The sequence below is a fragment of the Serinus canaria genome, chromosome 8, assembly GCF_022539315.1.
Source record: "Serinus canaria isolate serCan28SL12 chromosome 8, serCan2020, whole genome shotgun sequence".
Classification (NCBI taxonomy): Eukaryota; Metazoa; Chordata; class Aves; order Passeriformes; family Fringillidae; genus Serinus; species Serinus canaria.
The window spans coordinates 21,523,182-21,537,717 of record NC_066322.1 but is presented as its reverse complement, the minus strand read 5'-3'; the positions used below and the strand labels follow the sequence as shown (position 1 = coordinate 21,537,717).

Sequence of the window (14,536 nt, the reverse complement as noted above, 5' to 3'; positions counted from 1 at the left end):
GATGCACAATGATAAGATAATGAGGAGCCAGGCAGGTAGGGACCAGGTTCCTGAACATGAGGCCATTGCAGTTTAGAGGTCGGCTGCTGAAGGAGCATCGAGTCAGGAGCTCCTACATTGGCTGGCAGCCAGGGCAGGAGGCAAAAAAGAGGGCAGAAAGCCGCCAATCACATACAGCTTTTGCAGTTTTAAGCTGCACAACAGAGAGTAGCATTGTTGGGTGGATGTGCAGAAGGCACTGGAACCCTGCAGCACCTGCCCCAACCCCCCCCTCTGAGCCCATTCATGTGTCAGCCATGCTTCATAAGCTGTTGTCAGTTTCAGCATTAGCACAGAGCCTGGGAAGGAAAGGAGGCAGGCATTTTGTCAAACTCATACTACAGACCAAACACATATAGCAAGGGTTTTATCTGCTTTTAAGTGTTAAAATAATTCCCCTGCCCCTTCCTGCTGAGGTGGTGGACTGCAGTGGGTTTTATCTGCTTTATGTGATGTCTCTATATCTCTGCCAAAGCAAAACTTAGAGCAGACTAATGGATAAATACCAGCATTGTCTCTCAGCTTTGTCCCATAAGGTCTGAAGGCAGAAACAAGACAATGGGAACCCTCCCATAGTTAAGCCACTCAAACCTAACCTGAAGCTGATTTAAATTGAAAAGGGAGTTAGATGGTGTGGCTGACTGACTGTGATGAGTCATAGCCAAAAAGGACAAGATTCCACAGTACAGCAATGCCAGGCAGAGAGGCCCCTGAACAAGCAGTAACTCAACTACTGGCGGAAGCAGGACTTTTTACAGCCGCATTCAGGAGTGCAGTGCCAAAGCTCATTAACTTTGATGAGGTAAAAGATGACTTTCATTAGCAGCTGCCAGTAACTTCAAACTGAAAGACAAAACAAGCTTGGCAGTTAAGCTGTTTTAGCACTGTGCGCCTTTGCACAAGTAAAAGCACTTGCACTTCTGGCTAGAGGGCCAATGCTCTGGCAAAAGGCCGGTATTCCTCATGTAATGTAGACTAAAGCCATGGTCAAGTAGATTGCAATGGTTCTAATGTGAGAAGTTCCTCATGATACCAAGTGCTGTGGGATCCCACTGAGCCATCAGCAGCTCATCTCTGCAGAGCCAGCTCCTGTTTCTGCTAGTTGCCAATCACTCATGATGTGGGATTGAGCAGGGAGGATCTCAGCTCAGTGTTGGAGATGTTGTGGACATTAGTGGCATTTCTTGCATTCATTGGAAAATTATTTTAATAAGTTCTGTTTCCATTCACCAGAGAATCCTGTTCCTTTGGCATGGCTGTTGGCCCCATACATGTGCCAAAAATGAATTGACAGCCTTTAATTCAATTTTCTTTTACACCATCTGCTATGGCCCTGGAGGATTAGCTATTCTACCCTAACAGAAACACATTATATCCTTGGTACAGGGTTCCATTCCCTGATCATTGTGTTCCTTATTTTCTTGAAAGTTCAAAAGTCTTTGTAAAGCTTTCTTTTGACCCTGTCAACCTTAAAAACAGTCGGACACAACTTTCATTGCACTATTTCAGACTGCTTTATGCTCTTGTCACTGCAGATAATGTTCGTCTGTCCTTAATTTCTTTCGGTCTTGCTTATGTAAATGTATATAGAGAACATATTTTATATCCAAAAGGAAAGAATGATCACAGTGTGTTAACAAGGCAGAATTTATTATTCATCAGCAAATGAGCAGAGCGTCTTGACCATGGAATTTCTTGACCCATTATCCTTGATCATGGAATATCCTACAAAAGGATCTTATGTGGCAAAATGGAAATCCAGAAAGTAGAGTTTTACTCGTTTTGTAGATTTTTCGAAGTTTCTGCTCATGAGAGTATTCTTGATTATCCTGCCTAAAATGCTGCAGTCTGTCTTTCTCAGTTGCCTTGCTAGTGTTGGGCACCATTACAAATGGTGTTTCATATTTTTAATATGAATTAAACTACCTTGAAAGTTTCAGTTTCAGCATCAAGTATAATGAAAACTGAAAAATTTGATAAAGAATTTGAGTGAGGGTGCTGTAGGTTGTGCAGGGCTTTGATCATAGTTCAGTTTATCCAAGTACTCCTAACTGTTTACATGCTGTTATGGAACAGCCCATGGAAATCCAGGTGATCCCACACTTGAGTTGATCTCCATGCACCAAATGGAGGTACAGAGAAGGCTCATGAGCCAATAGAACTGAGTGCTGAATTAAGGACTGTCAGTGCCCACTTCCTGCCTCTGTGTGCTGCTGGGGGGTTATTAAGAGATCTGTTACATACCTGACCCTATAGAAGTCTTGACATACATTATCTTTCTTCAAAAGATGATCTTTTTTCAAGCTATACTTAATTCCTACTCAAGTAAATGACAAATAACAAATTTCTGTGTTTCCTTGAACACCTACCAGAAGGTTTTGTCTTTTTTAGTTTGTTTGTATTATCAATTTGTGGGGCATACATATGAAATGCAAAACAATAGGTGCTGAATAATTTCTTCAAGTGCCTTAGTGTACACAACTGAAAAAAAACTTATATATTTCCATATTAGAAAAAAAAGAGCAGTAAGTTTTACCAGTTCATGTGGCCATGCATTCACCACTATTTCAAACAAATACTGTAAAAGTATAGATTTAGAAAAGCCTTACCCACATTTGCACGTGCTTGTGTCTTTCTGCTTCAACTTTTCCATCTGTCATCACAGCAGACAGTACACACACACTGCTTCCAAACTGCTCCATCTATGGGGATGTGTGTGTACAAACTCATACTTGTGTTACAAATCCAGTTGGGTTTCTGACCACCCACCTCCAAGTGGGAGTTGTTATTGTCATAAGATATGTAATGCTGCTATATACACATTTCTTATTATTAGACATAAGAAATGTTTACAGGTCTGTGATATTTCCCAGCTTATGAATAGCTGTGCCTATATAGAGTGTAAAATTATTTGGAGCATGAAATTGGATGTTCTCTTAACTTTGGCCTGAGGGCTTTCCGTGGGCCCCTATACATTGAAAGGTCCATATAATACTTTTCCTAAATAAATTCCTGTCTAGCATCCTTATCCTTTGATTTTCCTTTTATTTCCCAGACCATTCATTTAATACTTTTAAAATAAAAAAATTAAAATAAAAAAGGAAACTTGAAATGCTGATGAAAACTGCTTGCCACAAAAGATGCAAGGCAAAAGATGGAAGGACAGACTATTTATGTTCTTTTTGCCTTGAATTATTTAAAGAGATACTGAAATCAGTCTTGTTTAAATCTTGAGGAACACAAGCTTTAGATTTTTGCTGGAATGTGGGACACCACAATCCCTGTGAGCAGAGTGGAGTCCTTCCGTTCTGTGCCTTTTTTTCCTGAAACATTCAGCATACAGTCTTTTAGAAAAGGATGATCAGCATAGGATTTAAAGAAAACTTGGATGAACTGTTTTCACCTCTCTTTGCTTGTGATTATCAGGTGTTTTTTTAAATTTGGATCTCACATCTCCTGTTTGTTATAATGAAAATAGCAAATGGAGAAAGAGGAAAAAAAGAACACATTTAAAATGCAGTGAAAGGCCCATTGCTGGGTACCAAAATTACTGATCTGGTTTCAAAAGAAAAATAAAGGAGAGGGGATCAAGAAATCACTTTCACTTAATGTTTTTATTGAATTCCAAAGGAGTTGTGTGGACTCTGCTCTCTTCTGAAATCCATTCGTCATTTCTTTTGACATGACATGAAGTAAGGGCCCCTTCATGACCTGCTCAGCTGCTCAGCTTCCCTGAAGGGACAGAGCCCAGGTTTTGCAATCTAGATTTTGAGATAGTGAGAGACTTTTGTAAGTGTGTGCAGGGCATTCTGGGGAGCTCAAGTTCAAGGAGTTTCTCTCTTTGCAGCCTGTTCCTGTTTATGCAATCAGACGGATGTGGGCATATTTTTTATGTCACTTTCAGATCCCTTGTCTGTGAAATTCATAATTTTATATTAATTTCTAGTTGCAATATGCCATTATCTCCACTTTGCATGGGATGTTAGAGAGACATGGACATGGAGGGTACCTACAGCCACTCATGCAGTTAAATGAGTAAAAAGTGGAATTCCTGTGTAGGTCTTGGTCACAGTTCCAATTTTTTTCACTCTAGCTGAGGACAAGATGGATTTCAGGTCACACATCAAATATAGGACATTTTGATTAATTGAAGTAGTGTAATTTCTGCCTTTCAGAAGCAGAATCCCAGAGTTAACTAAGTTGGGCAAGACCTTTGAGATCATTGAATCTAACCTATGATGTAACACCACCTTGTCATCTAGACCATGGAATTAAGTACCATATCCAACCTTTTCTTAAACAACTCCAGGGAAATAATAAAAAAATGAATGATAAATTTTAACAGGCAGTGTTCTGGAAGATAATGATATGCATCACTGAATGATTTACTTTTCAAATGAGTTTTGCATGAATAATGCTGGTAGAATCTGACCCTTACATGATGTTTCCTATCAGCATGTTGTGTGTATAGATTACTGTGTTTTAAATGGCACCCTAACAAGAATGCAGTTGATTTAGCTGTTGGTCAGTGAATTCTGGCTGTCAGAGTATTTTATTAACAATAAAAATGTTATTCAGTAGCATTTTTGATGAAGGATATTCAATTCTGATAAATTTTGGCCTGAATGTCTGGAGGAAAAAGAAAAAGTGAAGATAGTAGCCAAGTAAAATCAGTGTCCCTTGAAACAAAGGGACATTGCTGGCTGCAGCTGGCAGCCCCGGGAGGGCGAGGAAGCTGCCCAGCAGGCAGAGTTGGTATGGGAATAGTTCTCCACTGAGCTGCACGATTTTTTCCCCTCTGTACTCCCTATGCTTTCAAGAAACAGAAGCTAGTTGTCTATCAGCCAGTGCTGGTTAGGATCTTCTCTTCATGCTGGAAGAAATCTGGGTCATAGAAGATGACTGAGACTAGCAGGATAGTTTAGAGCATTGCTGCTTGGAGATGTGAGGCTGGGACTTCACTTCATGGAGCACAGGGACTGCTGAGGGTCCTGTTAAGCTTGGAGCAAGAAGTCACAGAAATAAAAATGACAGATCACTGGAAAAGGAAATTTTTGTGCCACATCTTTATTCTGATTTGTGAATCTTTCAGAGGCTGAGGCTGTGCAGGCAAAGTAACTGGGCACAATAAAACCCAGCACTGTGACTGGAGATACTTGTGCATTCTCTGCTGTGGAATAGAGCAGCTAGTTTTCTTTAGGCCTGAACTGAACAATCATCAGATTATTCAATTAAAATGTAATGTTTAATTTTGTGAGTAGATAAAGGCAGATCCTCACTCAGATCTTCACTCTGACTCCAATGTGCCCATTTGAACTACAGGACCTGTTCTCATCCAAGAAAGCAGCTGAATCCCCCAGCCCCAGCATTTGACTCTGTAATAGGAATGTTTCAGAAGCACCAAACATCACTCTATCACTCAGAGCAGCACTCCTTTGAGCCAGTTGCCATCTCCTAGAAGTATCAGAAATGTTGTTTTCACAGCAGTGTTTGAAAAGTATGATTTTTGCAGCAGTACTGATTACCTCAGTGAAGGGAAAAACTCTGAGAACGGTGCAGCTGCAGGTGTACATTCACCTGTGTCACTAGGCCAGAGAAGCTCTGTGACTGCAGCTTTGGGGGCTCTGGATTCTTTCTTTTTAAAAAGCTTGATCTTTTTGAAAATCACTGATTAGAGTCCTCACTGATATAATGCTTCCAGTAAGTAAAGAGCTGTTGATCCAAGGATTTCATGCTAATAGAACTCTGAGAAACAGAAGGTATTTCTGATTTCAATAGGCTTTATATTATCAGTGGCTAAAATGCTGATCTTAGAATCCCAGACTCTCAGAAAGACTTGGGTTAGACTAGACCTAAAGCATCATTTACTTGCAGCCTCCCCTACTCTTCAAATGGTACTAAACTGTTTAAGGTTTGAATTTGAGCTAATGAAAGACAGTTTAGAGAAGTATTTCCAGGTTGATTTTGTTTTTTAGAGCGAAGGATCCATTTTCTATAGCTGGCAAAATTACATAAAAAGTTATATTCAATCAGGAAGATGCAGAAAACCAGATAATGCTTTAATCTTGAAGAAACCTAAAGATATCTGTCTCTGAGAAGCAGAGAAGTGAGTCAGATATTTAAATAAGCCGTGGTCCACTGAAGGGCCTGAAATTAAGTTTGCCCCTTGCCTCACACTCTCACCAAGTCAGTCAGTCAGGCTACTCAGCTGTAGCCTCTTTTTCTGATCAAAACTCTTGAGAACTGAGCTGCCTTCTGCTATTCTCCACAGCTTCCCATGACCGATAGAGTCAGCAATTGCAAAAACTGTGGGAGTACAAATTGAGAGGATGATAAAATAGGTTTAAGTTCTTTCCTCCTGCTTGCCATAAACAATACACATTCAGCAAATCCAAAGCCATTCTGTCAGTGCCATTAAGCAGAGCAATATGGAACAAGTGTTTCTGTTCAAGGTAGATGGGGGAAAGGAAGATCAAGGAAGGCTCCAGCAGGGCTGGAAAAGTCATGACTGAAGTTAGAGGAAAGTTAGACTGAAGTTAGAGCTCAGGCCCTGGGGAGCAGAGAAGTTTAGCATGGGAACAACTTGAATCTGGCTCAAGACTTTCTGTGCATAAATACTGAAAATATATCAAGGGCAAAGCAAATAGTAACACAGATTTTTTGCACGTGGCATAAAATTGTCAAACAAATATCACAGCCAATCTTTTATTCTTCATGTATAGGTGTTTTTTAATGACTGGAGAGTACCCAGCATTTCGCAGCTGAAGGAACTGTTACATCAGGGTTTGATATTCTCCTCTCTTGCAGACAATTCACATGGTGACAAGGACTCCCTGCAAAGCAGTTTGGACTTCATCCCAAAGATTGCCACCCCTCACTGTATCATATTAATGAACCTGTACAACTGAAAATAATTACAAATGCAAATGTGATGAAAAGGAGTTTAATAGGGATGTTTCATGACTGCACTAGAGAAGTGGTTTAGCACTAAGATAAGTCTGATTGCTTGGGCATGTGGGTGCTATGGTAACTCCGTTTGCATTTGGAAGCACTTAAGCTCAAAACCACAGTATGCTGCACCCTCTTCCTTTTGAGCAGGGTTCTGTAGAAGAAAGGCAGAAGTAAACAGCATGAGAGAAACCACAGGGCAGCAAGGGCGTCGTTAGCTGTAGCTGTACGAGTGGGTTACTGCAAAGCCGTCCTGTGAAGACTGAAAATGTAATTTAAAGTATGGTGCAAGTGATTGAAATCCCCTCCTTCTGACTGCTAAACACACAATATTCCTGGGTATTTATTTTAGGTTTTCAGGAACTGTGTTAGCAAAAGGAATTTGATTTGCTGCTTTTGGTTTTTGTTCTACTTCAGGTTTATGGTTTTGAGAAATTCCACATATCACTGGTAACAAGTATTACTTCCATTAATGTTTCTTCAGGGAAATTTCTCTTTTACTCTGTGTTTTTATTTTCTTTTGGAAAAATTATACTCCTATGTTTATTTTGCATAATCAGAACCAGAAAAATACTTTTTAAAAAAAACGGTCAGAAATAGTCAACATGTATTGTAACATTGTGTTCCTCCTTGTATCTGTCAGTTGTAAATTCTTAATTCTCTCCCTTTCTTCTGGTTGTTCCCCTTGTACTTGATTGCTGGCTAATTTGAATTTTTTGCCTTCTCCATAGCTGTAAATGCTGATTAATGCTCACAGCTGACTCAGAAGTTGAGGAGGATAGGGATAACTCCGGTCTTGGAAGGTGGAGAGCAAGGAGAGGGATCTAGAACAGGCATTAATTTCAGAGGTCAATTTTCACTAAAAGCCTAACACCACATCCTATCACTGGCTGTAGTTAGAGCAGCACTCACTCCTGAGCTGGGCTCCGCAGGCAGACCACGCCTTCCCACTGCAAGTCAGCCCTCAGCACTGGTAGGTGCTTGGGAACAAAAAGGCCTTTGACTCTCAGATAATGCTTGAGCCAAAGGTTAAAGGGGTAGAAAAGAGTGCCAGGATGAGGCTCTTGGGCAGTGATGCACTGTGTGAAGGAGTTGCTATGGGAGGCAATTATTAATGGACTTGTACAAAAAGAAATATTTTGAGAAATCAGATAGAAACTATTTTAATTATAATTCTGAACAGTCAGAATGACATTAAATCCAGATATCAAAAGCAAAAAGTTGGCATTTCTTAATCAGAAAATTTTAGAATTTCTGTTGAATTAAATTTACAGTTTCAACATTTTATCCCTAATTTCTGGTGAAAATAAATATTGTAAATATTGCCTGTGAAAAAGAAATTTGCTTGATTTTCAAAAAGCAGCAGTTTGTCCAGAAACTGGGAATATTATTAGTTTTTTCTTCCCCAGAATTAGAGATAAAGAATAAAGTGTAATTCTGTAGTCTCTGGTTATGAAAGCATTCCAGCACATGTGATCCCACCTATAAAATTTGAGGGGTCCTCTGTGCTACAGAATTACTCAGATCTCTCAGTGTTTGTTAGTCTATTCTTAAGTGTGCCCAGATTTGTTTATAAAGTAGCAATGGATCCCTTGGTTTTGTGTTTTCAGCAAAAATAACAGTAACATCTCTGGCCCTGATGCTCATTTACTTTAAGGTCTCATTAGCTGGTTCTGGCAGCACCCGGGAGCTTTAAAGTAGGTGTGAATTACATCCTATCCCACTTGAAGTTGAAAAATAAATCAAAGGGCGGCTGGCAGCATTTTTTAAGGCTCCTTGCCTTACTCACCCTTCACCTCCCACCAGGAACTGTTCTTTTTTTGCAATTTGGCGTTGGCTTGCAGGGGAGCTGCAATGTCTGTGCTGTTTGCTAGGAGACCCCCTCAAAGAGCTTTACTCCATCTGAACAAGTAGACCACATCCTGTTGCTTTCTGTGCAGATGTGAAGAGCCCTGACCCTGCTGAAGCAGTGCTGTTCAGCTGTGAAAAGAGGGAAGGCAGAATCTGGACTTACATTGGTTGCTTGGTGTAAAATGCTGCCTGGTGGGGGTTGCTGGGGTCTGTCCAATATACTAAAGGCTGGAGAGATCCTGGGAAAAGGGCAGCAGCTCTGCAGAATCAGTAAGCATTTTTCCTGGCTGCAAAACGTGGCTGCCAACTGTTTTACAGAGACAAGGCTGAGAGGAAGGATTACTTCCTCTGCCCCCTCCCAGCTCTGGCAAAGACACGAGGAGTACAGCTGGATGTGAAGAGCCAGCTGGTGTGGAACCATGCTAGATAAAACACCAAATGCACTATTAGCAGAAGAGCATCCTCCTTCCCACATTGCTCTGTGCTGCGTCTGTGGAGGAATGCAGTCCTGCAGCAATCCTGTGCTCAGAGCAGACAGCCTCAGCTGCTGCCATGCAAGTGTAGCCTCCTGGCCAGTCCAGCAGGAAATTCAAAACCAGGTCCATTTTACTCACGGTGTAAATTAAGCAGCAGAATGGAATTAAAAGACATGTTCCATGTCATCAGCTAATGGATTTCTGCCCCTATAAACATGGTAATATTTTTAGGCTCTTAATGCTGATTCAACAGGATCTCCATCTTATCAGCTGGAGTTTGTGTTATTAATAGTACATGCACACAGGAAATGTGTGCTGGTTCTTCCTGCTGCTCGAGAAGAGATCACACCCTGGACTTCCTTGAAACACATTTTTATCTTTTAACATATTGTAGGTCCCTGTTGTGTTCTGTTGAGTTGCTTGGTCCTGCCAAGGGAAAACATTTTCCTAAGACAGCAAAAAGCTGTCTCCTTATACAATTGGACCTCTTATACAGGTGCAACCAGACCACTGCACTGAGTACAGAGTCAGTACTGCCGAGGTGATGCAGCAGCTCCTGTACCTCCAGATGTGACCCAGAGAGCCTACTGTCCTAGGGGTTTGAGAGGTTGGCTTTTTGTTTTGGTGGCCTGGATTCTTTCATAATTTTTCCATTTGCTCTTCTTGTTGAATATCGAAAGTACTACATAACGCAGTACTCCCATGTTTCACTCACAGGGCTAGTACATCTTTGGGCTTTCAGGAGAGAGAGTGGTGAACTCATTTGTTTTAGGAGTATTTTGTTCTCATCGCAAACCTTTCTTTGAAGCAGCAGCTGCATTCTGTCCACCGACTAGTAGGAAGGAGAATGGAAGCGATTAGCCAGGCTCCCATCTGCCTGTGGGATGAACTGCTGGTTGTACCTTTTTCCAGGGCATGTGATAAAGGCCAGATCTGCTCAAACATTACTGATGAATCATTTGAAATCTTTTAGGTATGTCAGCAGGAACCAACTGGGGGTAAATCAAGAGAAGGGAGAGTGAAGCTTAAAAAACTTACTACAGTAGTAGGAACTTTTTCTATACTCTAATTCTTCCATATGGGTTATCTGATGTTATCCTTGTTATCCTACACATATCATCTTAAGAATTGTCTTATGGTTGGATGCAGTTTAGGCTCTGAGAAAAGTTTTGGGGTAGTTCCCATTTAAACTCAGACCAACTTGCTTAGTTTGGCAATCATCAAGCTTTCATACTGCACAGCATGTGTTTGTGGGATTGGACATCCTCATTTCATTTTAAAGATATTTGTGGATTTCAGCTTTCAAGTTTCTAGAGTTATGATTTAGAGTATAAACATGAGCAGACAGTTTTGTCTTTGAGGTTAACTTGGTTAGCCTGAGGTTAGCTCAGACATTTGTCAGTGCTGGGACATTTTTTGGAAAATAATAGTAGCAATATACCTATTAATCTCAGAGTAACAGAGTCTGGAGTGTTGGGATGCTTCTTGATTTTCCTTCATTTTACCCAGTACATGATTTACCCAGTACAAGATTTCATGGGGAAATGCATTTGCTTTTCTTTTTCAGAGGATTTTTTAGTGTTCTGGTGCCACCTATTGAATTCTTTTCAACTGCATCCTATTCCATTGCTATAATAAAGCATATCAGGGAATAGAATCAGAGGAGAGCAGGAGACCCTTGAAATGCTTAGAAGGGCATAAAACTGCCATGAAGTTCTGTTAAAATGATAGCACTTAGTTATAGGTAGGAAAAAAAGGGCAGTGTCAGACTATTATTTCCCATACTGTTTTAAGACACTGCTCTGAGCAAGGCAGTGGGACCAGGTGACCTCTTGAGGTCTCTTCTAACCTGGATTTCTGTGATTATGTGTGATGTTCAGCTTCTCTCACTGGGAGTGGGCAATAAACCTTTCACTCTACTTAAGCTATTACCATTATTCTAACTTTACAAGAGGGAGGATGGGGAAAATGATTTTCACAGGAAGCTTGAGAAAATGAATGAGGCAACACAACACCGACAAGCTTATGATCCCCCTGATCTTTTATTGTCTCACTTTACTTGGAAGAGGCAATCTTGATGTGTATAATTTTTTCTATTATGTTTGCATCAGAGATTAGTAAATAGCTTGAAAAGTATTTCTGAATGTTTCACTAATCTGAGCAGAGTTTAATTTAGGACTTTGTCTGCAACTTCTTTTATTGTGTTCCTGGAAAAGTTTCTAAGTGAATGTCAATCTGTGACAATGCTCACAGAAAGTTAATATTTGGCTTGAGGTATATTTGATGTGCTAAACCAAAGTAAGATTTGGAAAAGGAGGGGTAATAATTGATTCTTCAGCTAATAAGCCTTTTGAAAAAAGAAAATCACATTATGGAATTTAAAAATTATTAACTGCCAGCTATCAAACACTACATTGAAAACCATGAAAATACATTGAAAATTTATTGCTTATGGTAAATACGAATGGATATGAAGGGTTCCTTGGCAGCTTAATGCGTATAGTTACAGATCATGCAGTTGTTGTAAAGAAATGTTGCAGACAGGAGGTTTCAGGTGCTGAAGGTACATTGAAAGTTCAAAAGATCACCTATATTTTTGTTTCTTATCTGTAACCTCTCTTAGGTTAGGAAGCTTCATGTGCTAACGTTCTGTAACTTTGGAAAGAATGCATGGTCTGTGTTTCAATGAAGGAAAAAGATATAAATGAATTAACATGCTAGACCTGTTAATATAGTGGTTAATACCGTGGCTTCTACACCCATGTTATTCAATCTGTTCTCAGTCTGCTACATTTTAGAGCTTACATTCTTCCAATTAAGAGCAATGTTATTTTGATAGTTTCATATGATTTCAGGCAAACCTCACAGACCCATGTCCTCATCTCATGGACCAGATTTTAGGCAACACCCTTCCCCACTTCTGTAAAGAAATAAACACTGCATTTCTGCTTTTAGCGAAACTTCATTTGACTTCTGTTGATACTTTTTCTGTAAGGTACCAGGCTACTGGCTTTTTTCCAAATTGTCTGTTGTATTAAGAGATCTTGCATAATGTACAGTGCACAACAAATTAAGTTGCTGACTAGAAAAGCATTTGCAAGACTTTAGCTTTTGTGTGCATTCAAATTCATATAACGGCTTAGACACACTTCATGACAGTTCTGAGCACCAAGAAATTCTCACTCCCTGCAGGTGACATTGCCATCACTGGTTGTGTGTTTTTAATGGCTATTGTCAGCCTTCTGAACTGTCCATATGAGGTGGAGAATCCATGGTGGCCACTGAGCAGCCAACACTGCTGCTGCTTGTCAATAAGGAGAAAATCCCTGGAGTCCCAGGGTATCTGCTTATGTTGATCTTCTGTGTCAGAGAGGAGGGACATGGTTTTGATGCTGACACATGAACAGGATACTGATGTATCCCTCACAAGTATGGCAGTTTCTCACATAAACCTGGCTTTTTGCTTTAAAGGTTGAAGGAGTTTATTTTCAAAAGAGTAAAGATACAGCAGTTGCAAAGTGCCATGTAGTGAAGCTGAAATAACAGGGAAATGATAAACAGGGAAGTTCTATCTGAAAAACACATGCCACAAGAAAGAGATAAATAAACATAATAGGAAAGATCTGGTAGAAAAAGAGCAAAAGAAGGAGGAAGGAAGAGCCAAACAGGTGGCTGGAAGTTTGTTGGATGGGGCCCTGAGCAGCCTGATCTGCTAGGTGGCATCCCAGCCCATGGCAAGGGTGTTTCAACTAGATGATGTTTAAGATTCTCTCTAACCCAGACCATTCTGTGATTTTGTGACTGAATACTTGGTATTTTGGGCATCTGGTTGTTGCTATATCCACTAAAGATAACTTAAGAATGTGTAATTTCCTGGGGAAAGCTTAGCTGATATTTGGGAGGAAGGAATGTGTCTTTATATTTTTGGCAAATTCCTTGAAAGTTTAAGTTACACTTTTCCTCTCTCTTCTCTTTTTCAGGGGAGGAGACAACGACCACACCTGATACTGGTAAGAAACAATTTACATGGCAGAATTACATAGATTTTTTTTTTCTTGACAGTTTCTTCTTTCATTTTCTCACACACAATTACCTCACAGAGTAAGGTAATTCACCCAAAAAAATGAAATATGCTGTCTCAATAGGCAGGAATATCAGACAAGTCTGGTTTTGAGTAATGTATTTAGGTATATTTCAAAACACAGCATTTAGCATGAAAGGCACATTCCTAACCAAAAATGAATACACTCACTGGTTGTTCATCTGACACCTGTTGAATTACCTGCATTTTGAATGTTTGATGTGCCTTTGCTTCGTTAAAAATTCCCAGCGTCTCGGTATGGGAGTGCTGCAGCACTGCTCCCTGGTGGTGTGGGCAGCTCTGTCCCTCCTCGGCCGGGCCCACTGGATGGAGCATGACCGACCCTGCTGTACTCTCACCGCAGGTGCCAGCCTCGCACACAGCACGCACTTCTCCCCCAGCACGGCCCCGAGCAGCCCGGCACGCAGCAGCGGCTCCGCTGCCCTCGCCGCACGCACTCCCTCTGCCTTCGGGGATGCTCCTGCAGGTTTGCTCTCTTCCCTTGGAAGCCACGTGCTGCTCTCAAAACTCTAGGGGAAACCGAAGTCGTTCAGCACCAGGGTAGCCTTTTCCAGCTCATTTTCATCAAATGGAAAAGGTGTCTGTGCTTTGGCATGGCGGCAATGCCAGGATAATGTGCAGGACCTGGTATTGGAGGGCTGAGTCTTGCAGCCACCACAGTAGCATCAAAATACCAGCTGCTGTCAACAAGACTGCCCCCAAAGCAAGAGCAGTAGGAATGAGCCTAAAAGAGAATATAGAGACCAGTCAGTGGTTTATAAACAGGGAGATAAATAATGAAGTATAGTAAGAAATACAGTGAGTGAGCAAGGTACATGACCCAGCAAACGAGTGCTACCCAGAGTTGCTGTCTGTGAAACAGCACAAGCACTATTCGTAATTGTGTTTTACTGTAAGAATATAGCAAAATGTTCTAGTTTTTCCCAGTTCACAGATTGTGATACTATTTTTATTTTGACTTCATCTGGAATTATGACTAAGTATTGACCAAAAAATTGTCATTGTACATAGCAAAATTAATGTGTAAGTGGTATACTCCTAAAAATTTGCTTTCTATTTAAATACTCTTTTTAAAAAATTAATATATTAACATCACTTTTCCTTCAGCAGTCTTCTCTAA

The 14,536-nt window shown here is 40.5% G+C and overlaps 1 protein-coding gene across 3 annotated transcripts in view; it reads left to right on the top strand.

Moving 5' to 3' along the window:
* PTPRC (protein tyrosine phosphatase receptor type C) overlaps nt 1-14,536 on the top strand; it is a 56,417-nt gene that overhangs the window by 20,140 nt on the left and 21,741 nt on the right. For 2 of the 3 annotated variants that reach the window (XM_009088466.4, XM_018912077.3), the window contains exon 2: nt 13,295-13,324. In XM_009088466.4, coding sequence (XP_009086714.3) covers nt 13,295-13,324 — 30 coding nt within the window. Of the gene's footprint in view, nt 1-13,294; nt 13,325-13,759; nt 13,883-14,536 lie in introns of all 3 variants that reach the window. The other variant, XM_018912076.3, reaches the window with a different exon arrangement.